The 26,674-nt window shown below is 39.9% G+C and overlaps 1 protein-coding gene across 1 annotated transcript in view; it reads right to left on the reverse strand.

Annotated features, from left to right (window-relative positions):
• Positions 1 to 6,417: 6,417 nt before the first annotated feature.
• The window catches only part of FAM135B (family with sequence similarity 135 member B), a 139,015-nt gene continuing 118,758 nt past the window's right edge, over positions 6,418 to 26,674 (reverse strand). Inside the window, exons 10-19 of the mRNA XM_085326032.1 lie at positions 25,106 to 25,179; positions 20,882 to 21,036; positions 17,012 to 19,076; positions 15,122 to 15,288; positions 13,966 to 14,057; positions 11,540 to 11,637; positions 11,085 to 11,236; positions 10,244 to 10,354; positions 7,975 to 8,088; positions 6,418 to 6,623 (exon numbers count right to left, since the gene is read on the reverse strand). Of these exons, the coding sequence (XP_085182158.1) occupies positions 6,418 to 6,623; positions 7,975 to 8,088; positions 10,244 to 10,354; positions 11,085 to 11,236; positions 11,540 to 11,637; positions 13,966 to 14,057; positions 15,122 to 15,288; positions 17,012 to 19,076; positions 20,882 to 21,036; positions 25,106 to 25,179 (3,234 nt within the window). The remainder of the gene's footprint in view (positions 6,624 to 7,974; positions 8,089 to 10,243; positions 10,355 to 11,084; positions 11,237 to 11,539; positions 11,638 to 13,965; positions 14,058 to 15,121; positions 15,289 to 17,011; positions 19,077 to 20,881; positions 21,037 to 25,105; positions 25,180 to 26,674) is intronic.

The raw sequence follows: 26,674 nt of genomic DNA on the forward strand, positions 1-26,674 counted from the left end.
GTCTTGTGATGTCTTTCTCTCTCACAAGCTTGGCTCTTCTCTGGCAAAGGAACAGTGAAGAGGATCCATCAGTACATGTTTATGAGGTGCCTTTGAAGCAAGTGCTTGGTATTAGTAATTTCCAAAGCTCTGTACTACAGTTTCAAGCCTTTAGGATACAATCATTTAAAATGCTAAGCAATTGCAACTTCCACTATTGTCAGCGGGCAGACGTGATTTTGAAAAGGAATAAATAATTTTGTAAGAGATGAGATGAGCATACATTAGAAGCTGGTAAAAGACACGCTTCCAGTAAAATTTTAAAGGAGCCTGATATGCCTCTTTGGTTTTTGCTGGTAATCCAGCTGTTCAAGACAAAACTTTCGCTTACATATGAAAAACTGAATAGCTAACGTCTATTGCTGGCATCCTAGAGACCCTGAAAACGAGTCCCACAATAAGTTCCCTGGTAAGTGAAGAGGTGAGTAACTCTGAAGGCTACCAAATAAGAAAGCAAGGTCCCTCTAGCAAACTTTCTGTAGTGCCTGCCTTGCTTCATTGATYATATTTAGATACTTCCTTCAGTAGGACAAATTCATTTTGCAATTAGTTTTTAGATACAAACTAGGTAAACAAAGTAGACTGTCTAAACTCTACCCTAGAAGCAGAAACACATCCAGAGGTTTCTCTGGGTTTTTCAGCCTGCAAATATTACCAGGAGATAAGAAATATAGCCTCTTGAAAATCATCAGTCCAGCTGTAGGAACAGCTATTCCCTTTCTGTCCTTCAGCTGTTCACATTTACTTCACTGCAGTTTATTTCCATTTATATTCCCCCCCCCCAAAAAAAAAAAAATCATTTCCAAAAGAAATGAAATTCTCACACAAGCAGAGTTGAATGGGCTGTTACAGCCCCAAATTAAGAGAATTTCATCCAACTATTAATAAAGACATGATATCCACTGAAATGTAATTACCACATTTTTTTCAAGTACTTCCATCTTTTTATATACTTAGTTTCAATCCCTTTAAATACTACGCACTGCTTATATATACATATAGACATATATATTTTTTTAATATATAGTAGAGATGGAAACGAAGTCAAAGATCCTTTGTGTCTTTTTACCTTGTCATGCTATGAATTTTTCAGCAAAATTGGCTGTGTTTCTTTCTTCTTCCTCTTAAAATTTCTGTGCCATCCCAGCTAGATAATTCTATCGCTGAAAAGGAGATGGCTCAAAGGTTAAGTGTCATTTTAACATACAGAGTGCTAGGCCTTTGGGATGTGAATGGAGTCCCATAAGGGTTTCAATACTGGGTGGAATTCATCTGAACAGGTGTAGACATCTACAAAGTAGATGTCTACATCTGATTTCCTGCACAGCCAGAGGAGAGAAACAGGCATACTTAGAGAAACCTGGAATAGACAAGTAAAATAGGTCAGATAAAGCACACCCTAAAAGTCTTTCTTTCCTTCCACTGACCACAAAAGGCATTAAATTCCCTCTGCCAGACCACAAATAGACATCTACAACATAATGTTCTAAAAGTGAGATGATCCTATTCATTGCAGATTTTTTTTTCAGTTCTTTGCCAGGAAATTCACCTTTGCCTGTGCAGTTTCCCCTCCTTTCCTCCTGTTCCTTTGGTCCTTTCCATTGCTTTTCAGTGCCCTGAAATCCTCTGTCTTTACTTATTTTTTTTTTCCTTCCTGTAGGCTATCACCTTGCCTTGAGAGTACTTACCAGTTTGGGTTATATTCCACACAAACTTTAATATTGGCAAACCTCACTAGCAAAATATACCTCGCCGGYTGGAGCCAGGAGGTCTATCACACTGGTCTTAGCTTCACATCTAGGTGCTYGAGAAACAGCCCTATGTTGCCTGATTTTATTTTTTTTTCTTCTCTAAAGAAGAATCCTACTGAAGTTTTATTTCAAATACAGCTAGCATTAGGCCCAGAGTATATCTGGGTATTGACAAAGTGGACAGCTGCTTATGAAGTGGAYCACAAGAGGATGAGAAAATAGGTCCAGCGTTTTGTTGTGCTAGTGGTACAGAAAGCCAGGCTTGTTTCTGCCGTTGCTGCCACGTACCAAAGCAGCAGCTCTCACCCCTGATCCCAGCTGTTCCCTGGGCTGCCAAATTCCTTCTCGCCCCATCCCTTCCCATAGGAGCAGAAAGGGAGATGGATAAGTGGGCACAATCCAATTTGCCGGCATAGTTGAACAACCCCAAAACTTCAAGTTGTCCCWGTGACAGTACTGTGAATATCGCCTTTGAGTGAAATAAAAGAACTAAATGTTGGTAAATGTTGCATAGTGTAGAACAAAGATCCTATTCATGAACTCACTGAATGCAGTAGAAAGCTGTCAAAAGGCTTTTACATCAGTGCTGAGGCTGTAAAGAAAAATATACCAAGAAACTCAGACTCCTCTGTCCAAGTTCTTGAAAGCCTGTCTTATCCACTGTCAATTTAAGAACTTAAGGATTTAGCCCCCATTAATACCCTAAACCAAGAGGAGGTTGTGCAGTTTGAAGGGAAATCCTTGTAGTGATATTGTTAGTGTATCTAAATGTAATTTGAGAGGCTTTCTGTGAAAGGATAACACATTAAAATTCCAAAGGTCAACACAGAAACAAAGATGCTAACTATGCAGATATTTTGCTATCTGTTAAGGAGATAATTCTTAATATATATTTCTCTACATATATAAGTTATTATATAAAAACCTGAAAATAAGTCCATGTAGATTACTATATTTTTATGATGTCAAACCACTGACTTGTTATTTACATTGTAATAATGATCTTTTCTGTATAGTTTACTGTAAGAGTGGATTTACAATATTCAGAATGATTACCAAAGCAAGATCTCATTAAAAAAAAAAAAAAAAGAAGAAGAAGAAGAAAAAGAGAAACCATTCTGAGAGCTTCAGAATGAATGCTAAGCTAGACAGTTATTGCCAGTATTTCTCACAACCTTCTGGCAGCTCAAGGAAGATAAAAATCTGTCTCAGTCTTTCATAGGAATGACATCTCCCAGATTTTTTGCAGCTCTTTATCATATTCTCCAAGGAGCAAATTGTACGGGCCCAGTCCATCTCCCATTGCAACCAAACATTGAGCCATGGAAGAACATTACACATATAGAAACTTTTAGATATTTTTTCCATCAGTCAAATCAGTGGCAGCAGTGTAGAGTGCAAGAGCAAAAGTGAACATASTGAAAGGGCCACCAGCTTCTGCAATAACACAAAAGAGACATTCTCACATTTCCTCTCTTTCTCAYGCTCAGTCAAGCAGAAGGCTGGGAATGCCATCAAGTCTAGAAGRCAAGGCAAGAAACCACCAATCTGCATGTATGTACRGYATGTTGTCGGACTCAGTATCACAGAATCATAGAATCACAGAACCAGTAAGGTTGGAAGGGACCTCTGGAGATCATCTAGTCCAACCTCCCKGCTCAGCAGGGTCACCTAGAGCACGGTAGACAGGGTTGCATCCAGGCRGGCCTTGAAGATCTCCACAGAAGGAGACTCCACAACCTCTCTGGGCAACGTGGTCCAGTGCTGTCACTCTCCCAGGGAAGAAATTCCCCCTCACCGTCAGGAGGAACTTCCTGTGCTTCAATTTCTGCCCATTGCCTCTTGTCCTGTCACACGGGACAACTGAAAAGAGTTTGTCTCCGTCCCCTTGACACCCTCCCTTCAGGTACTTGTACACATTGATCAGATCCCCCCTCAGTCTGCTCTTCCCCAGGCTGAAGAGGCCCAGCTCTCCCAGCCATTCCTCATAGGGCAGGTGCTCCAGCCCTCTGAGCATCTTTGTAGCCCTACGCTGGACTCTCTCCAGTAGCTCCATGTCTCTCTTGAACTGGGGAGGCCAGAAGTGGACACAGGACTCAAGATGAGGCCTCCCCAGGGCTGAGGAGAGGGGCAGGATCACTTCCCTCGACCTTCTGGCAACACTCTTCCTAATGAACCTCAAGAGACCATTGTCCTTCCTGGCCACAAGAGCACATTGCTGCCTCATGGTCAACTTGTCATCCACCAGCATACAGTATTAAAAACAGTTGAWTGTGAGAGCTTAAAAAAAGCACATTTTATACTGATTTTAGGCGTATACATACATACATATGTATATATATACATATAAATATGTATGCATATGTACATATATGTACATATGCATATATTTATTTATCTATTTTTATTTGTGCAAACTAGCCTCTCAACGATTTTCAATATTTTCCATTTGCAGACACTTAAACATTTCCTAAAGGAAGAACCAGCTACGTGCTACTGATGGTAGGACCTGCTTTTCTTGTTTTCACATATTCCTCRGAAGTCCAGGACTGCAGAAGAAAACCATTGCACTGTTCAGCCTATATTCCCCATTGTACTCGAAACAGTGCAAACAATTTACTAAGGAAGAAGCGAGCTGTGATACGCACATTTAGCCAGCACTAAAACGTGGAGGCAGAAAAGCGATGAACGAAGCCGTCCAAAACCAGAAGTGGGAGCCAGCAGTTCTTCAATACACAGAATATTTTTGTGAACTATGTAAATCCAGCTCTTGGCTTTAAATGGCTAGTTTATAAAAGGAAAAGGGAAAACAGTATCTACCTATTTCATTCAAGTACTGCAGTAATATTTAATGTTTACAAAACTTGYTGATATTGAAACACACTATGTAAGTGYTTCTATTTAATTTCAGTGTGACCTTTGAGGAGCAGAAGATGATTTTTAAGTGCATTATAACTTCCTATTTTCAGGTGATCTTAATCCCACCATTTTGTGTATTCTTTCTTACCTCTGTTTAAAAACACACTTATGCATCAAACAAGTCTTGTTCGCTAGCAGTGCTTGCCAGTCTACTAGCAACTCTTTTCCTSAATTAATTCTGTATATTTTGCCCACTTTCTTCTTTTGAACCCGACTTAGTGTTACTAACTTAGTGCTTGACCTTAATTAACAGCTGAGAGTCTTGGCACCTGGAACCATCTTTGTCATTTTTTTACTGGTTTTGTCATAAGATATGGAGAGCTGGTCACTTACGTTTTTAAATAAAAAATGTTTGCATTAAAAAATTGTCTTTCTTTCAAACAAAAGAATATTTGTGAAGAATTATTCACTTTTCTTTTTTTGAAAAAGCAGCTGTGACATTGAAAACTTATCAAAATGGTATGAAAACAGCAAGCTTTTGAAATTTGTCATTTTAAATGCTGATAACATTTTGGTAAAAAGTTTAATTAAAAATTTCAAAAAAAATAGAAAAAGTGGAAAATGAATTCTTTTCCAAACCCTAAAAAGAATTAGAATATCTTTATATGAATATAGGTTTAAATGTTTCAACCAGCTGTAATCATACAATAATCAGGACGCATATAGCATTGTAAATGGRCATTAGTAGAGCATTAGTATGGCATTGCAGAGAAGCCTAGGAAGATATCCCCRTATCTTTAAGCTTTCTGCAATCCTTATCACTCCATATCACTAGAATATTTTCATCTGATTAGTTTTGTAGCTGTATTACTGGCTGGGTTTTGAATTTCAGCTCAGAGTAATAAATGAAAAATTTATTTGTTGGGATAAGTATACCTAGATACACATTGGAAAGTAAAAACCTTTAAGGTTATAATGACAAGCACAATAATGATATTCTATAAATGTAAACAGGAGAAGTATTAACAGATATGATTGATATTTCACAAGTATTCCAATAGATTCCTCTTGGTTTGGCAGCTTCTAGCTTGAAAAGAAACCTTTCTAATTCAAAGGTCTTTTAAAAAATATATGTATATATCAAGATGTCGTCATTCTATTTAAAATATTTCTTCCCTTTCTATACTTTCAATGTACGCATGTTACAAATGATTACCAATAATGGAACCATCTGAGCTTTTTCTTTCAACAAATGGAACCGTTAAATCTTTCACGAATGCTTTCCAGACTTTTCAGTTCATCACAAAGGAGGTTTCAACCTGAGCTCGTATCTACTTGTTTCCTCTTGTGTTAACTACCCGCAAAGTGCTACAAACGTATAGCTTTTTTTAATACATAAATAAACACTAAATCAAGGGTAGCCAAGAGCCTGGGTTAATAACTGAGAGAAATGGAAATCATATTGGTCCAATCACATTTAGAGAATTAGCCTTCCCATTCAGATTCTCTATTTCAGAAGCAGCTTATGTTTTTATATGGACAAAAAACATCGAAACGCAGGAGGGATATTTATTTCTTCCAAAAGCACCAGTACTTGGAAGCTTGAATAGCTTAAAGCCATAGAACTTTATTCTCTGGGACAGAAATGAAAATGGAGAGTTTGAAAGTCCCACCTGATCTCGTTTCTGATACTGCATTTTTTGGGGGGCTGAGGGATTCGACTCCACTCAACAAAATGTTTTGTTCCTGTTACCCAGTACTTCAGGCACTATTTGAAGTAGTTGAGTCCTGCCACGAGGAAAAACTTCTCCAGGAAAAGTTCGGAGTCCAGCACCGCAATGTGGGCAGCCCGGCCTATGAGCGTGTTGGCAGTGTTGGGCAGAGCGTGGAATACGTTGTGTCGTATTAAAGTGCAGTCCTTCGCCCCGATCAACGGCTGGAGCAGGTTGTTAATCATTTCTGCATAAACAGGACCTGAAAAATGTTTTTAGATGTCACATCTACATGCCAAAGCTGCCAGACCCCTTCTTTCCTCCTAGTGTAATTTAATCCCGGTGACAACGGGCAGGAAAATTAAATGCCAAAAAGTGAGTGCCTAGAGACTGCTCCTTGCCRATTTTAGCCAAATGCCAGCACACTGTTAATCTAAGAGCAGATATTTGCCACCTCAAGAGGACTGCTGAAGTTTCTCATCATTCAGTCCCATTTCTCCTGTAGTGGAAGGAAACGCTTTCGTTACCTTCAGGGAAAGAGGACTGGAATTATGCTGTTTGTGAAGCAGAAAGAAAAGGGGTCTGGCAAGAAATAAAGGTTCATTAGGGTTTCTCTGAGGAGTCTACTTCATCAAGAACATCATGCCTTTCAATAGGTACTTCAGAAATTTATAGAACAGCAGCTACTCTGAAAACTTCCCATACACATGAATAATCTCTACTGAATGTAGATCTGCTACACCGTGCCTGTCCCTGCAAAACAACTACCTAAGCTAGGAGCTTGCCTTTCAATTTGTTTTYGAGGTAGGAAAAAAAGCAGTTTTGTTTTGTTTGAGATATGAGAAGGAAACTATCTTGACTACTTGGGCCTTCACACTCTGTATCTCTCTGTACTTCCGAGGAGTTCCTCTACTTCTAGCTAACCATATATGTGAAACAAGTATGAAATCACATGAATATTATTTCTGAAAGTGGTATCAAACTAAAGCTATGGAGTATTTTATAATAAGAAAAACTGCTAATAACAAAAGCGATATATGGGACAGAAAATATTGTCTGAGCTCACRGGAGAGCTAGGCCTCTGATGGCATGTGTCCTGAGGTACCTGGGAGATTTTTTTTACAAAGTAAGATAATTTTGGATCTGATTGCCACTTAAATCACAGTCACTCATCCAAAGACTACTGAAATCAAAAGGAAAACCTATTGACTTTGGATGTGTTTAATGAGATTTCATTATGTGAAACAAAGGCATGACAATGCTAGCAGTTCAGTAGAGTGGAGAAAAACATTGTTGGGAACTAGTTCTATTATCATCACTTTTCTTAAAATAAAGAGAAGGAGAGGGAAGGAAACGAAAGGGTAAGAGCCCTTTGATTGCAACCTGATTGAAATTTTTTTTTCATCAAATGAAGAGCTCCTTGAAAAGCACTTTTTTTAAAAAAAAATTGATTTCAGATATTTCCTGTGGGAAGAAAACACTTTCTTCCTTATCAAACATCTGAGTTTTCATCAGGCTCATGAAAAGCCCTTCTGATGCAATGACCTCAGCTACACAAAAATCAACACAATTCCTCAGCAGCTTTGTTAACACAGAAAAGACCTTATACATACCTGTGTGTCTGTCTTTGAGTGCATTTTTGCACATTTCTATTCTTGCTGAATGAAAGGGTACATATCTGTCTTGAGGTGAGGCCACTAACACAACATTTTTAAAGTACTGAAGACCTGTGGCAAACAAATGCATTAAATATGTTCTTCACAATAATGCCCAGCAATGAAAACATCTTTAATGTCAGCATGACTATGTYATGTTCATGCAAATTTTGAAATCTACTATGCAAAACAGATGAAGAAAAATTGAAACAGCACAGATTTATAACGGTTTAGGAAAATATYTTAGAAATTATTTCTGCTACTTCCGTGAATGACTTGTTACATATGCTCATACAAGTTAACTTTATATCAGAAAAAAAAAGGAAACTGTTTCTGTTCCAAATGATATTTAATTGAAACCTTAATCTTGCAAATATTTATGCCTCTGAACAGTGTAATTATATGAATATCCCCACTATAGTCAATGGGTGTTCTTGCATGGATAAGTATATATAGCTGGATACTAGTTCGTTCTGCTTCCTCTGTTTGTGGCCTCCTGAGCCCAAATTCAGCAGAAGAGTTGGAAAATCGACACAGATGATACAGTAGAGTAGATACAGAGAGTATCCCGAACACAGGAGAGCTGTGTTTTAGACCTTCCCTCTCCCTCATGCAAAAGGAGCCTGGGACCAAGTCTTTCCCGTTCTGGACTTTTGCCATTACCACAAGGAASAGTACTGCTGGCGTCTTCTGCTAAGCCTGGCTGAAGCTGCCTATCATTTTCGTAGGCCATCCTACCACRAAACCAATTAAGTTTGTAAATTCCACTTCAGATTATCAAGTAGGAGAGGACAACAGTGAGTGCTGACATCCACATTTTTTTTGGAAGAAGCTCAGTGGTAAACAACTGTTCTTTCTTTTTCTCCAAGACAAGCACAAAGAGTGTTTAAAGAAATTAAACTTTAAGTAGGGACTACTACTTTAAGAAGAAAGTGAGAAATTATTGGAGGCTCAAAGAGTTATCTGGAAATACTACCGCCCTCTTAAATGTCTCCATCTGCAGGTGCTCTCAAGCACCTCTGGRAGAAGGAGACAGGATTAGGAAGACCTCTGTTGTGACTCAGCTCATATGCTCACATCTTGACCTGTTTCCCATTTTCTCCCTACCCATCTACCTGCATCATTCTGATTTTAAAGAAAACCCTCTTGACATTTACCTTCCTGCTTTTGCAGGGATGAAACCTTCYTTTATCTCCCATTACATCTCCAGTCTTCCAAGCTAACAAAACAACGCATCGCTGTGTCTACAGCATGTGCTTGGGAATTCTTGGCTGTGAAGCTAGCAAATTAGCTTCCTGTGTAGACCCAATATGATTTGAACATGGCAATCAAAGTAAACATCCCACTGACGTCCATAGAAGTGAGAGCGAAGGAATCAYACAGGAAATTCGAATAATGCCAAGATACAGCAGCTTCCTTTCACTTATTAGGTCACGTATTGTGTTCATAAAATTATCAAATCATTCCATGTTTGACAAGACAAATATAATTTCTTGATATTTTGTCTAACATTTATCTTTGTTTCCCATTAGTAATGTGTCAAATAATTAAACGTCAAGAAGTGACTCTGTGAGTGTATATTTAGCACCAATTTGATCACATGAAATACTAAAAATAAYTCTTAGAAAAAAATATTTTCTTGATTAGAAGGATTATGCTTGCTTTTTTCTCCCTCTCCTCCTCTTTGGAAAATCCTGAATTATTTCATTTCTGCATGACAGGCCAAGGCAAATGTAAAAGATCTCTGTTTAGACATCTTTTTTTTCCAGTGTTAAGCCATATATATCCCTCTGTAGTACAGAGGTGTCACAATAGACATCAATAAAATTTGCTCTTCATTTCAGGGCATCATATTTCCTACAGACAAGAGATGCTAGACTTGAAAAAAAAATGCTTTTCATCAAGCAGCATAAATTAAGTAATGGTGGCCTGTCAAGGATAATATTTCTTGCTTGTAGAATATAAACTTAGATGTGTGTTTACTACAGCATGGAAGGCTTATTTGGTGCTAACAATTTGGCGACTATATTTCCTGGTGACTGCTGCAGAGGAAGTGCACAGATAAAACAAGTATTATACAGAGCAGACCTTCTTGAAGGTAAGGACATTTAAAGAAAAATCAGTGACTAAAAGCATATTTCCTTTATTTTCTGGAGAACACAGTAGTACAGGACAATTTTTTGGAACAGCTGCTGACATTTGCACACCCACCCAAAGCACTACTTACCTGTTTTTTGGCTGAGCTGATAGAGGAAACATTTGCGCAGATCCGCATTGTCCCTGAAGGTCAGCTGCAARAGTGACCCTGATTTTTTCAACTTCTGCATGAGCCATAGACCTGGAATGACAATTGATGTGTATTTTCTTTTTACCACAATTGCTAATTATTAACCGCAGGGCTAAAAGTTATGTGCCTATAGTAATAAATTACAACTGAATAGACTAACAATGGTACTGTAACAGTATTAAGTCCTCGTTTCGTCTTTATTGCTAATTAACAAGAAGAAAAGTCTACAGGTCTTGTGGTGTTCTTCAATATCATGGTAACATGAGGACTCATGAAGGTTAGACTTTGAGAGATTCATTTCACGTATCACTGTAAGTGTCTTTCTCAGCTTTGGAGATGCCTGACTTTACCGGCAGTATGGAGTGGAAGAACATAGCAGAAGTGAGATCACGTCTTGCTGCTGCACACACCGGTCTTTCCAGCGAGCACAGTGAGGGACCTAATAGCAGGTACCAAGAGCCCGTTTCACTGCACCGTTCACAGAGCCCGGGTAGGATAGAAGGGTGGATTCAACGGGTGAGAAACGGGCTCTGGCGCTTGCACTTCATCGTGTGCACGCAGGCGGATTCGGGAAACGCAAGCTGCGAGTTCCCTGTGATGTTGAACCCAGCTCCGGAAGGAAATCTYCACGGGTTTGAAGCCTGCAGCAAATATTTTCTACAGCTTCAGTGCATGACTCATGTCATCACAATTTACTGCTACCTCCCTACTACTTTACTGCTACAACTTATATCCTCCGMCGTTGACTACAGCAAGTCATAGCATTCCCGTTAACTCTTACCTGTACTGACCAAAGTACTGTTGTTGTAAAGGGTTCCCAGGTGAGGCCCAGAGAGGGACAGGAAGGTGTGTAATTTGTTGAGGTAATAGCGAAACCTGGGGCGAGTTAGCACGGATCGGATGATGACGTTACCAAGGGAATGTCCAATAAAACTGTTACAAAAGACAGAACTAGATTAGTACAAAACCAATCTGTATTTTATTTAAATTACACGTAAGGGTGGCATAAGTTGTTCTCTTAAGTGGACGTTATCAAAGTTTTCATTAACACCACTTACTTTTCATTTCATATTTTCTTCAGCCTCATAGATACTCTTCTAGCTAATAACAAAGTAAAAACTCATCTCACTGTCTTTAATGGCTTTTGACATAGAGCACCTTTAGAAATGCTAATTCTGCTGAATGTTTCTCATGACCATATACAGTCACAGACTATTAAATATCACAATGCTTTACCTTATTCGGGATATGGAGAGGTTGTACAACTGGATGTGCTGAATAATTTCATCCAATAATCGGTCAGTCATTGTATCAAAATCAGCAAATGTATCRGTCTAGCGAAAGAAGAATTGAGTCAGTGGATGAATTAAAATGGATGGCATTTATTGCTGCATATGCAAATCACAGACCAATGATATTTTTMAAGTAAAATACAATCAATCTTAGACATTCAAGTTAGGACAAGAATCATCCTGCTCTCTTTTGTAGGCTGTGGAAACAGGGTATCTAGAAGACAATTCGTATTTTAAGAGGGTTAAATTGCCTRTCGTGCTTACTCTTCTTTCTGCGCTGACTGTACTTCATTCAAACGTAGGCATGTGTCACGGTAGGAAAAACCTGGGCTTCCAATTTATTAATAGTAAGATTTAAAACATATGGTTGCGTGATGTGAGAGTCATTACTACAGTCTGAAAGTGGCCTGACGTAACACTGGTGAGAACTGCTTACGCTCAGCCTCTCTGGGAACTGGACTGTGCACGTGGAATGAAAAGCTTGTGGCATTTAGGATTTAACAGATTACCAGGATGAAATAGTTTACAGCATTATACACTGACAYACAGGTTATGTCAACCCTAAGGCTGTGATCACAAAATTATTAGGCCATTTTAATGAAATGTCTTGGGCCATTCAACAGTTATCGGTAAGAGAATGGGTGCCAGAAAAAGATTAAACACTTTGGTGCTTGCAACAGTGCTGCCAGTTGTGATACAATAAAACAAATAATATATTGTCCAGTCTATAYAACTGCAGGCAGATCATCTTATTCAGAACTGTGTCATTTGGCAATCCAACAGAACTCTAAATCAAATTTGTAACAAATGAGATGCCACAAAAACAATCATCAAATATTGGAACAGCTATTCAGAGCAAACATATCTAGTAATTAATGCTTTTGTGACACAACTCATCTTGCTAATTGCAGCTCTTGCAAAGGAAAACATGAGCATATTCAGTTTGCAATAGTGTCTTAAAATAAATGTTCTCATAAACTAGAAACAGTCCACTAACCTCCTGCCTGTCTGTTTTGTCTGCATTGATAATTAATGATTTCCTCCTGTGCTTATTATCCCAAGTCTTTCAGGTTGTTTAAAGGTGGAAGAATACCAATCCAAACATTAATTGCAAACAAAAAGCATTCAATATCATATTTCACCTGGTTATGCCTCCACCCTTCAGTATCATGTCAGTCTGACTGAGCTTGTCAAATCTCACAAATGAGTGCCTAAAAAAAGTGAGCTGTGTTGTCCTCTACAAGGCGAACTTCAGCTAAACAATTGATTTCATAAATAATTTTCAGTGTGATGCCCAGAACAGAGAAAAAAGGTTGACAGGATGCTTTAAAGCACGCAGATAACCATCAAGCCACATGAGTCCTATTTCCAGTGTAATGGGAACTTGCTCACTTTTTCACATCATTACAAGGAGGACTAAAACTTCTCATGGTCTCTGGATAACAGTAAATTGAGATGTTGCAAGAACTAATCCTTTCATCCTTGGAAAACAGAAGAGCCGTTGTTGCAAGTTTGAAGCAGTCTCATCATTAACATCATCATGCTCATGTTCTCTGGGACAATCTCTTACTGAAAGAAATGTGCCCTGGAAGGCAGCAAGTTCACAGACTAACACCAGCTGTTCACAGAATAACACCCAACTGTTGTTTGGTTTCTCCAACCAAAGATCTGTTGAGCAAAGAAAGTTGGGAAATTTTGACTTAAGTTGCTCAGCTTTCTTCACAAATCAGAATAATGCTTTTGACTGGGCTCTGGAAATCCTTATCTTACGTATAAGGGTAGCCCTCTGCACCGTGAATATGAGYTCATTGCAAAGCAGAGCACAGAACTCACTCCTGTTGCTCTGCTTACAGTAGCAATGAATTTTTTCTGGAAGAAGTTTCTTCATCGTTCAAGGAAATAAATCTTGTAAACGTGACAACATAAGAAACAGTAGCTGACATGGCAAAAGCAGCTGACAATCTGCTGCCTTCAGCCGGGTATTTCACATCTTCAGGAGAATTTAACATCACTAAACATGCTGTTTTCTTTTGGTACTATTTCGCATGCCATCCAACAGGCACATACACTTGTCTGCTGTTTGCAAACTGGCAAGACAAACCAATTAACTTCTAAGGTTCAATGCTATAAGTGCTGATGTCAGTTAAAATGCCTGTGATTTCAATGCTAGGAATCTTTTATGATTGTTTTTAAAATCCTGACAACTCAAGCAGGAGCAAAACCAGCGTTTGTACTAAACCCCACACAAAATTTCCTAAATTCCCCAGAGCTTTTGCCTCTTCAAGCTAGCCACTTGCTGAAGGCCCTGTTTCAGCAATGTCAACAGCTTGCCAACTACCTAAAGAAAAAACAAAATTAGCTCTGTACTACCTGATTTCTTTCAGACATTAGGAAGTCCAATTTTCCACCAGGGAGTCCCAGTTCTATAAACGTCTTTACCAGCCGCAGATCTGCACTGTTACCTAGAAATAAATAGCAYTCGATCAGCTGTAATTCAGCAGCAAAGTAGCTAATATATATTCAGCTTAATACACTCTTCTTCTCACGGATTTTGACTACAGAGAGCTCTTTTTAAGAGCTGCTAAACCAGCTCCRTTGAATAATATGACCACACATTGAAACAGCAGGATAGAAAGATCACCCACAGCCTGCTCAGCTACACGAGGGACAGCTGGACATCAGCTCCTGCTTGCTGTGGGCCACATAAACAGGGAGGGGAGGAAGAGGCAAAGATCAGGCCCAGAATAACACTGCCGCCCAGTCATTGAAAAGCCACAAGCAGCCCCTAAAAGGCTGGAATCTGACCTTACTAGGCAAATTCCAAGGTCTTCTGAAGCATTTTGTTGGAGAAGAAGGCACCTCCACCTACCGAGTGGGACATTACTGCCAGCTAGATATCGTATGGCGAAATTCAAGCCCCTGCTTAAGCCAGGGAGCGTTTGTTTCTCCCYTTTATAAGGCTGCCTGCTATTTTGGAGTCTCCATTGCTCTTTCTATATAAGTCTCAAAGTTAAAGCCTTAAAAACAATATCTTGACAAGAGATGTTTCAACTTTAACATGTTTTCTTTCTGCTTAGAAAGCATATAATTTAAAAATTCCAGACCACGCTTCCTCCTCAGTGAATAATGATACTTATTTTACTTTCTAAAGCCAATCACTTTCTATGCTATAGTAGAGTTATATTTTTTGGTTTGGGTACTGCTAAACAACAAACCTCTGCAGAGTGGTAAGAGGCGTTATTGCAATGTACTGTTACTGTACACGTAAAGATTAGTGAATTTTATTGTAGAATTCTGTTTAAACAAAAAAGAATGTGCAGCACCCATTTATTAGAGCAAATATTTAATATTCATATAGAACCTTTATTACAGTAGACTGAATAACATATAAAGGACTAAACTCTTAGCTAAGGTAAATACTTTCTGTTGACTCTGTTCTTTCATACTTGTTGAAGGTTTGACTTTATTTTTTTTTCCTGTCTATACCAAAATGACTATAACATATAGCAATTCTGCCTGGCCTTACCATCCAACCCATGGACACAGACAACCAGGTGAATTCCATCTTCCAGATTTTCTTCCTCTTCCTCTGGTGGAAAATATGGGATATCAGAAGCTAGTACAGATAAGTCACTGTACAGAAATCCTTCAATCTTCATTTCTTTTTTAAATTTTTCTTTGGCCTGATAAAAGCTGTAGAATACATTAATTAATCACAGTAGAACTGGGTGTTCAACAGTAAACCTTTCAACAAGAGATGAAGAGAATGGTACTTGAAAGAAATCATATCTGCAACTCTAAAGGTACAAGCCTGGATACAATCAGTTCTGATACAAAGAAATCAGGATGCAGGAAAGAAAATCTGCCCCTAAATGGCTTGATTATATGCAGGGAATAGGTGAACCCCATTAGCACCTCACGTGTCTGGTGTACAAAAGATTTCCCAACAAGAATTTTCTGGAGGTTGAAGCAATGAGAAGAAGATGCAGAACTAGTAAATATTGCATCTTAAAAATGTCATCAGCCAAATCCACACTGAAAAGCAAAATGACAGCATCAGTTGCCTATAGAGAGTGGAAGGTGTTCTTTCCACCCCTCAAACCGTGGAGGTAGGATATGAAAAATTGAAGCTTCTTCCAGAGACTGTTTTGTTTTGTTTTATTTTGTTTTGTTTGCACATATTTAGTAGCAAAGCGGAAGAGCAACTCAGCCCTAAAAGAATTAGGCTGAGCCGTATCCTGCTGAAGGCCTAAAATTTGGCACACAAATTCACCCCGAAGCACTCTGCTATCCAAAAGTGCCGAACACTTCAGTCACTTTTTCACTCAGCAAAACTTATGCAGAGCCCTTGTAGATTAAGAATTAGAACATAAGTTTAGATGTAGGTAGAAAACTAGGATGAACCAGGTTAGGAGCTATTAACCTTAAAGCCTGGGGATAGCCTAGAGCCACTTGATATGATGGTGAGCGATTACTAACATGAAAAGGACTCAAGAGCCAGAAGTCTAGGAGTCTGGCTATGGAACTGGAGGCTTTGGATTCAGCAGTTTGCATAAATGTATGCTTAAAAATTCTGCTTCACAGAGAAGGAATACATTTTGTACTTAGTTTTAAACGTGCTATTTAAGCAGGACTTACAGGAGGGACTATACAATGAAACTCAAGTTGTTTAAAGAAATAGTTAAGTAAAGTCTTGAGTCCCAAATGAGTGCACATAACCAACATTTTACACAGATGAATGGACGGAGAACTTCCCGTGCTGCCATATTCCCTCAGCTCAGCAAAGACACCAAAATCTAATGGAACCATTTGCGTACTAGCAAGTCAATCCATGAAATGGGTGGTCAGTCAAGAAATGCCACAATTGGGCATTTTTGCCATGGGCTGTGGAGCAAGAAATAAAATAATGTCTCTTCTCCAGCTACCCGGGAGGTTAACTCTCCAGTTTTCCAGTTTCAGGAACTGAAGCCAAGGCCCTGCAAGCCTATCTCTGCTCCCTTTTTACCATTTATCTAATGGGAATAATTATTTAAACAGAAAAGACAAGCTATTGTACTGCAATCACGAACCAGCTCTCCAGGAGCAAAACCCAGCTCTGAATAACCTTGGGTTCATGATGGAGGGCCAGATCTTTGAGAGCATTTGGACACCTAACTCCCATTGATTTCCACAAGCTTTAAGGACCTAATACCTTTGAAAAGCTTTGTCTCTCCGTGTTTCAGTTCTTGCTGTCTACTTAGATTATTTATTCTGAATAAACCATTTGTCTAGTTGAATTATTTTACCCTTAACTCCTCCGGCAGCAACTGTCTCAACCCATGTGTATACCACGCTTAGTGCATTAGAGGCCTGAGCTTTGTCAAGGTATCTTGGCATTGCAATAACATTAATTAAAGAAGTAATTAGGCATTCTTACTTCAGCATCCTTTCATTGGCCTCTTCATCCATCTCATTTGAATTAGAAGAGACAACTCCGAAAGAGCCTAGAGGCTGGTGTGTGATGGGAAACGCGGCCTGCTTTGAAGAGAAGCCGACCATAGCAGGGGTCTCCTTGAGCACGGAAGAAAAGGGAAGACACGTGGCAGTGCAGGAGACAGACAGGTTAACTACATCAACAACCTTTCTGCTTTCCAGTGCTACCCCTTCTGTCGTCACTGAATGAAACCCGGTGCCATTAGCTACAAGTTTATGTTCTTGGTTGTCGGGTTCCTGAGGAAATGCAGCCTGGCAGGATTTTGCTTCAGGCTGCACTGAGGCGAGTGAATCGTTGAGCTCAATTTCTTGTAACCCTTGCATTTCTGCGTATACTGCCAGGCTTTTGTCAGCAACAGAGTCATCATGCTCTCCTTGCATTGGATCAAATTTGGTGGAGGTTTCCAAGGAGGCTGAAACAGGATAGCAAAAATCTGGCACCAACTTCGTGCCATTTGAGAAACTCTCCTCTTCTGATATCCTAAAACTGGAATAAAAGTCTTGCTGTATGTTTAAACTGTTTGGCTTAGGTTTATCCTTTGCATCATCAAGGCATGTATCAAAATTATCTATACTCATGTCCAAGTAACTGCAAGCCCTTGGTGTTTTTAAGCTGCACTCACCATTACTCTCCACTGTTTGGCATTCAGAAACATCTCTGAGCTGCTTTTGAGTTACAGGTGTTTCTGCACATTTCAAACTACAGTGTGTCTCTGAAAAATCTTCCTTCTCCTCTTCCCCTTGTAACTCAGTGTTACTGCTACTGTGTTTGGAAGAGGGTTTTGGATGTCCTTTTGGTTCTAGTTGACCACTTTCAGTGGCAATCTGACATCCAGAAAAGTTCACAATTAACGACCTATCTCCACTATCTGTTTCCATGCAATTTTTTAAGTGTCCTCCTGAAGCTCCTGCAGGTGCTTCACTGTGTTTGGATATGTCCATCTCCTCCATAGGCTCTTCCGGGCTACTGATCTGAGGAGCTGAAACAGATTTGGTCAGTTTGGTAAGTTCTACTTCCCTCTCCTCTTCCTCAAAGGGCAAAGAGCTAATGGACGTGAGCGATGCTTGAATCCCACTGGGCAAGCTGGTATTGCTTTCCGTGTGGCCACCCTCCAGGGAATTTCGGTGAATGGCGTGTCTCCGTACCAAATGGTGTAGGATCTCTCTATCGCTGGGCAGCTCCAGAGCCCGGCTACGTGCGTCAGACCATGCCACTGAGCTTGGTTCACTTTCAATGCCCGAATCAGATATTATTGAAGATGATCTCTTTATAACCCCTGACATCAGGGTAAATTCTTCACARTCTTCAGTTCGTTGTTCCTTTGTGAACAATTTCATTTCAAAGTTGTGGGTGGCAAAACCTTTCAAAACAGGTAACAGAGCCTTGGCATCTGGATCTGCTGGTTTTTCAAGACTGGTTAGTTCATTTAGTGCAAGTTCAGAAGAAGCCAAGTTATTTGCAGGATGACTACATTGAGTTGTTTTATGTAATTCAGTCCTGCCTTCCAAGCCATCGGTTCCACACACTCCGCCATCATCCTGAGCACTAACAATTAACATGGGTTCACTTTTATGGGAATCCTTATTGCTAGGTTTCATATCTCCATAGGTAACGTCTGGTGAAAGTCTATTGTCTTTTAAAGAAACATCCTCAGATGTTTTAAAGTCTTCTGATATGCATTCTGTATTGCCCGGCTCCAAGTTAGAAGCAATCCCCTTAGTTGAAACAAAAATCTTTTCAGGTTTCCTTTGGCCTTCTTTGTTAACTGTACATACCTGAGATGTGGAGTGCTGGTTTAAACCTTTAGCTGTATAAACAGCACATTCAGTACCACTATACACGCAGGAGAGATTCCCATTTATTCTATCTGTGTGAATTACCAGGGTACGTTTCCCAAAGTCTCCTTTCGCTGTTGCATCATGTGACGCAAAATCTTCGTTGTTGACTATTGCATCCATTCGTGTGCTTGCAGGAACCTCAAAATCTGGGAAAACATCCAAATTCTGATCTGAAATAAATAAATAAAAAAAGAAGTGATACCTGCAAGAATATAACCAATTTTCCTTGTGGGACTTTGGGAAATGATTGTAAGGCCCCCAAAGTTTTATGTATTTATACTATATAAACCATATAAATTACCTGTATTTTAGAAATATATAACAAAAATGCAAATTACAGGATGCATACGGTTATCTTTAACTAGAATTACATGCACTAAACAGTTGTATTTAGGCAAAAAGCAGCAATATCAGCAAAATATACTTTTCCCAGGATAATTGTATCTACCCTGCTAGTTTCCTCAGCAAAGGCAGGCCAGAGACAACAGGCTTTGCACTCCTGCTGTCATGCTACATAACACATAGTACAGATATTGCTTGAGAGTCAATTTAATAGTTAAAATATGTATAATGAGCAGTGTCAAAATTAGACAGTGTGATAACTCTAGMACAGTGGAAATTTTGGACCTCTGGCCATATTTACTAGACCATGATCACTCACTATTTTAATGCATATTGCTTCCTTATTAACCTGAATAGTTGGTTAAAAAGTAAATGGAACCAAGGACTACGAGCTTTTACTACGAATTTGCGGAACTAAATCAATTCTTAATTAAAAATCTGATTTGTGTATTTATTGAAAAAAAGCAGAGCTACCTTTTAGGGACAGTATTGGGCTTTATGTTTAAGTTATGCAAGTGAGATATTTCGTTCTGAGTTCTCTTACCACTAGATGTCACACTAGGGATGAATTTCATTGTGCCAGTTTTCATTTAAATTTATAATCCAACAAAAAGCCCAAAGATTTTTTTTCCTGTTTAGATTTTTACCTCCAGTTCTTGTAATTAACCTGCTTTCTCCAAAGGTAAAAAAATATTAAAATACAGGAAATACTGTAGAGTTTGCTTCTAGGGAATACAGGTATTTAACTATATTAAGTAATGTTCATGCTCCGTTAAAATCCAAGCAGAGGACTAGTCTGTAACACTAAAGAGAAATTAACTCAGATCTTTCTTCATCACCAGTGACAAGGACAGCCTCAGTTTGATGCCACCTCACCACCTCCTACAACAGGAACAGATTTATTTTACTGGGACTTTCTTCTTCCCTCTCCGTCCCAATTAGAGCCTATGTCTTATTTCACTATCAGTAGCTGGAAATCTGGGTGAAAACACATAATCCTGTTCCTGATGGAGCATTTCAGCATCTCTCCAGCTTTTTTGACCCCCACACCACAGCCCCAGCTGCCCTCTTCATGTGACTTCAGACCCAGCTAGCTGCCACGGTGCAATCTGAGAGTGATACCCGAGCACTTCTTCCACATTGCCCTATGCAGCTCCAGCTGTGCAGCTCTGTGGCTGCTCTACGCTTTCGTATCAGGACTCAGGAGGGTTCCTGTCCATATGGATTTGTTCTGTGGCCTGCTAGAAGGACCCGTGCTGGTGCAAGACCTGAGAGGCAAGCACGGACCCGAGTGCACAGTGCCACCTTATGAATAAGCATGCTAAAGGGAAACATCTCACTCCCCCTCACATTTCTATTTTTCCCTTCCCATCCATCTCCAAAGTAGGAACAACGGAACAACAAGCTTTTTTTTTCTTTGTTTTTTCTTTCTTTTTTTGGGGGRGGAGGGGAGGTGTAGTGGTGGAAGCAGTTAGTTTTCAGCAGTTTTAGTGATTTGAATCAGAATAGGAAGCAATCAGATGAGTGCCAGAACCAGCCCAAGGTAAGCGATAGCTCATGAAGGGAAGAGGTAGTGGAAACTCACTCAGCTCAAGCTGTCTCATCAAACTGCACTTTGGGGGGTTTCACTCACCTTTGCACTGCAAATCCATATACCTGTCTTCAAATATAACTGGGAGTGTGTTCCAGTCCCCATCTATGTCGAGGCATTCTACTGGCAGAGGGGGCATGCTGGTGAAGTACTCCGAATTCCGAATTTCTGTAGAAATCTGTCCATGACTTTGGATCCTGGTAGCAAAGTACAAAAGCAACCAAACATCGGAATAATTACTGTACCATTTCCCAGTCAGTCCTGCAAACCAGGCAGCAAAATTAAGAGTGGCAGCTAGTTAGCAGTGGAACACAGCAATTGATATTGGGGCAATATAGTTTATTGTCTGTATTAACAACCTCAGTGATGGGATGGAGTGCACTCTCAGTAAGTTTGCAGATAATGACAGACTTGGAGGGGGGGAGGCTGATGTGCTAGAGGACAAGGCTGCTCTTCAGTGAGACGTGGGAAGGCTGAAGAAATGGGCATACAGGAACCTCATGAAGTTCAATAAAGACAAATGCCAAAGTTCAATAAAGACAAATGCCAGATTGTACACTAAGGATGGAGTAGCACCATGCAACAGTGCAGGCTGGGAGAAAAGCTGATATACAGAAAGTTTTCAGGAGCTTCCCAGTGGGAGGGTATGGAGACCATGGATGTTTGGCAGATACAGAGTGATAGCAAAAGAGGCAATAGAAAGGAGTTGCATCAAGGAAAATTCCAGCTACGTATTAGGGAAAAAAATATCACTGCTGATTCAGTCACTGGAACAGAGTGGAATTACAATCTTTGGAGATAGGCTAAATTTGACAGACAAGCCCTTGAGCTATCTAATCTCAGTTTGGTCCAGGGTTTGGTCCAGATAACCTCCCACGGTCCCTTCCAACCTACTTTACTCTATGATTCAGTGAAACTGTCAGTCAGAATTCAGTTTTAACCTCTTGAATTCCTGTGGCCATGAGCAATGTCAGAAGGCTTTGTCCTACAAAGACACACACACACATGCAGCTTCTTCCACCAGTATTACTAATGTTGTCCCCTCTTTCTGTCACAACCACAATATGGTTGGAGAAGAGGTAGTGGTGTGTAGTAAGCGGGTACCCAGCACTCTGAAGAGGTATCCCGAGAGTTGATGTCCATGTCTCAGTCAGAGATGCCAACTGCTTGCATACTGTCACTACAAAACCTGTGTCTTTTTTTTTTTTTGGAAATTGCTACTACTACCTCTGCCACAGGCTCCTCTTAGCTACCATAGTTCATTTCTGTCCTCCCACAGATCACCACAACTGGCTGATACTGAACCCTCGTTAGGTTTCCCTGCAGGAAAAGAGGCCTGCCACTCTAACTGTGACAAGAGTTTCAAAAACACAGATGCAGGAAGCAGTAATCAAAAATCAATTTAAACAGTGCAGTGAGGAACGAGGCCGAGCAGGACAAATGGCAGGCCGTTTATCTCATTTATATTGATCTGGAGAAGACTGCAGTTATTTCACGTAAGTATGTGTCTAGAAGACCTAAGACTGGTCAGTTTAGCTACTGCATGTTGGCAGAACTAGAAAAACTGTCCATCTGCTTTTGGTCCATGTCAAATGCTACATAACTTTCTTTATGGGATGCTAGATGAAATGGCCACACAGAAGTCATTTAGGCTATAATATACAGTAATTTTTGGTTCTAATGAACATTCTTATGTAAGCATCTTCCCCAAAAATAAGGAGAAACATATTTCCAATACAAAGTTTGTTTATTTATACTAGTCTTTGATGAATTAGTCTGTTTATCCTAAGGTATCGAGATGAAGGCAACAAACTTTTCATAGACTATCAGCTGGAAGCAATTCTGGATGCATCCCATAGGACAGAACAACAACAATATTTCAGATTACTCTTGGTGGGAGGTCGGCAGCTGCCATATGAAAATTGGAAGCAACATATTTCATAAATTACAGAACAAAACTCAAAAAGCATGTATTGATTTCATGCCAATATGGAAGATTCCTATGTCCAGATACCAACAACTCATTCAGATCAGCATATCAGATTCAGCTTCAACACAGAATTGTTGCTATTTGTTCTTACCTGTAGATCATCAATTTTTTCCCCCTCAAAGATAAAGAAGCCACAGATAGCTAAAACATGACTCAGATAGGATTCACAAAACAGCTAAGTACTTATTCTTGCTTGCAGCAACACTTGAGTATTCAGAGTTAAGTCCTGGCACTCTAATAAAGTTCTCACTGACATTAATAGTATCAGTATTTCACTAAAGACCAYATTAAAAAAACCCAATAATCTAAAATAGATATTGGTTTGTGACCAAATGGCATGCACTGCTCTCTTGAGCGGTCCCAATCTGTTATGCGTGGAGGTGGATTGCCTAACACACGACAAAATTCGCAGCGTAGCCTAAAACAACAGCACAAAAAGGAAAGAAACTTCTAATCTGCTAACAAGGGAAAAACAACTGTGGGGAAAAACTTGTCATCACTTGATGTGTTTGTATAGCACCTTGTACAGTGATAGCCTGTCTCAGCTGGAGCCTCTACGAACCAGATAAATACTCCATTCTGTACAGTCTAGCACAACCTATGGAAAGGAGGACTCTAGCCTAAGGCTTGCACAGACCAAATTTACTATAGAGATCAATTTTTAGTGTTTGAAAACTATTCTCTTTATGTATTTAATCTTCCTGAAAAGCAGTAAGGAAGAAGTACTTCTCATCTGCAGAAAATGGGCTAATTTCCTCAGTGCCTGGAGAAATGAAGGCACTTTAAGCAATAAGGCCTTCTCCTGTGCAAGGCTGTGTTTGCTTAGATGAGGCCACCAGTGCCCATGCCCTTGTCCTGGGGTGCTGACATGGGGCTTTCCTTAAAACTTGACACGGGAGCACTGAGTGAGTACAGCTAGGACCCTGCAGCCACAGAGCTGCTTTAATTTGGCAGAACAAGCCAAAACCTGTTTAACCTATCCACTAACCAAGTCATGGCTCTTTCCACCATCACTGAATTGTCCYAAATGTCACTAGTGACAGCTCTGAGAAAGGTGGTCTCTTCCTTTCTGTTGACTTGAGATCATACCCTTTAAGCCATTTCTGAAAGACAGATTTCCACACAGATAACTCCATGGTCCCTCCAGCAGTGACAGGCTGTTTCACTGCAGAAATATTGCAGGATGTCACTCATTACTTAAAGATTCAAACCTGAGCAGCTTTCCTTGAACTCTGCCCTCAGGGGCCAGGTCCTGAGAACAATCTGATCCATGTACTCTACTTGTGATCATCAGGTTGCTTGGCTAAAACTAAAGGCAGAATTTACTCTAATGTAGCTTTGAAACTGTGTCCTTGTGTACTACTCAATTGGGCTTTATGCGAGCAGTATCAAGCAGAAGAAAATATGTGTGTTGTATGTGTTTCACAGCATACTTTTATGAATGCAGCCCACTGCAACATTTATTTGTACTGTTGATTCTTGAGCAGCTGATCATCAGCTCCGAGTTCACATCACTCCCACTTCTCCTCCAGTTAATGCAGTGGTATCCCCACTCCAATCCTGAGCTGCAGCAATCAGTGAATTTTCAGTTTTGCACTGGTTATTGGTTAATGAATCAAGACTCCTGTCCRAATTTACAGGTCTTTTCTGATATATAAAGTAGGTCTGAACTAAAGAATAAAATAAATCCATGATTGCCTACACAYAAAACATGTAGAGATGGTAAAAAACAATTTGTTAAGTGTTAAGCTTATGTTGCTTTCTAGTGGTTGCTTTCTACTGAAAATGGAAAAATGATCCTGATGTAGGGGCTTGGGGAAGTTAATTGGAGGAAGACAGCAAGGAAATAATTCTTCCTGCACCAAGACTAGTGTCATTGGGGGAGATAGAGCTTTGAAGAGAAAGGGACCCAGCTGGAAATGAGAAGAGAGATGGAGAAAGAAGATCTCCTGTATCTTTTCCCTAAGAAGGCTCTTGCTAAAGCATTTTAATCACAATCTCCCTAATAAGTCATATGTGAGAGGGAGTAAGAGAAAGCAACATCTCATAGGGGTCTTGAAATTAATATTCTCTGGGGCCTGAGTGGCACCACTTATCGTACCACTTCTGACACTCATTTCAACAAGCTTAAAACACAGGGACCTGTAGACACTAGAGCCAGCAACTTCTCTCAAATCAAGTCCCCCTCCATTTTCAGCAGAGAGGACCTTATCCTGAACCACAAAATGTTTTAAGAAACTACGTTTTCAGCTACTCCAGTTTGATGAATTACTTACAGGCCTTCCTGAAATGTCAGCACAGCAAGTTTCTGGTGCTCAGTGTAGAAGAAGGCTTCTGAGAATCTTCTTACCTGAGTGGGAAACACACAAATTAAACATTGGATTTGCTGAAAAATGCAAAGGACAATCAAGCTACTAACAGACCTRTGACTGTCAAAGACAGATTCCTTAGTGCGCTCCCTCTGTTTTGCACCATTTTGGTGACAAACAGGCAGCCCAGTTCTGCTTCACTTCCCCAGTCCATCATGAAGCAGCTGATGTTGCTGCACAGTTAGCTGGGATGAAAGACTTGTCCCTTGACAGTAAATCAGTATTTCCTTATGCGCATCTTCCGAGTCTTTTTTTAGAAGCTACCAAATTTACCATTTTCCCTGCAAACTGGGGAAGATTTCTTCTTTTCCCACTGTGCAAATCATATAGCAGTAGAGTGAGTTACTAAGTTAGAACAATTCATAATTGATTATGTCTTCTGTGGGAACATCCACAGCAGCTCCCAAGAGAACAAAAGTTTTACATATCAGCTCAGAGGAGAATAAGCCTTATCACAGTAGAAACACATCTGCCTACGTCATGGTGAGGCCTCTCCATATCTCTTCATGGACTTTAGAGCTGTTCAGAGTTGGATAATCAATTACAAAAGAGCCACAGATCTGACATGGTTGGCAGAGCACAGAGTTCGAAATAAGCTATAAAAAATTCAGTACTGCTATCTGCCTTGGAATAAGCTTTGGGATTCAATCAATCAATCGTGATATGCAATCAAACGTACTAAGCTGTTAAACTGCAGCCCATACATTACTAATAACGTTTGTAAAAGTGACCTCTATTACAGTGCCAGAGAAAGGCAGCAAAAAGCGTACGTCATAGCATTTCAGCATCTTTCTAAATCCCAACCGTGCTTCAGCAAATAGTGTTTCTCAAAAAAGAAGGACCAGCATCTCTTAACGAAGGTTGTTTCTTGATAATATGACTTTTCACCTGAGGTGCTCAAACTGTTTCCATGGCTTGAGAAGTATCATTACACACAGCTTATATGGGAAGGAACCAAAGAACACAAAGGTAAGTAATTTGCTAAAAGTCACTGGCAGTTGGCAYCAGTCAGGGCTAGAACCGTGGGGCTGGAATTCATCTTGCTGAAGCTGGTTGTCTACAGGACCCTTCAGCTGAATAAGCCACCTCAGGTTCCTCTGAAAGTTGAGGGAGACCTAGTCAAAAGAAGCAGGGGAGTCTGAGCATTAGTCATCTCCTCATGAATTAGATGTCTCCCTTCGGTGAGATGACTCATGCTCTGGTCTCCAGAGGCTGGACCTCCATTGACTTTAGCAGGAACTGGAGAGTAAGCTGAGCCGTAGCTACCTACACACTAGTTTCCTAAAGCTAAGTAAGATTAATCCTCTCCTTTCTTTTTTCCATAAGTCCTTGCTCTAATGATTAAATTGTGCTATGACTTCAGCTCCGTTGATGCAATGAAAGCAATATCTTGTTTCCTATACAACTGCGCATATAGTGGTCAATAACAGAAAAGGTCCTAATGGAAGGTACAGCACTTGCTGAACTACGTAGGTC

The sequence above is a fragment of the Rhea americana genome, unplaced genomic scaffold, assembly GCF_003343005.1.
Source record: "Rhea americana isolate MKP2758 unplaced genomic scaffold, rheAme1 scaffold_0, whole genome shotgun sequence".
NCBI classification, from domain to species: Eukaryota; Metazoa; Chordata; class Aves; order Rheiformes; family Rheidae; genus Rhea; species Rhea americana.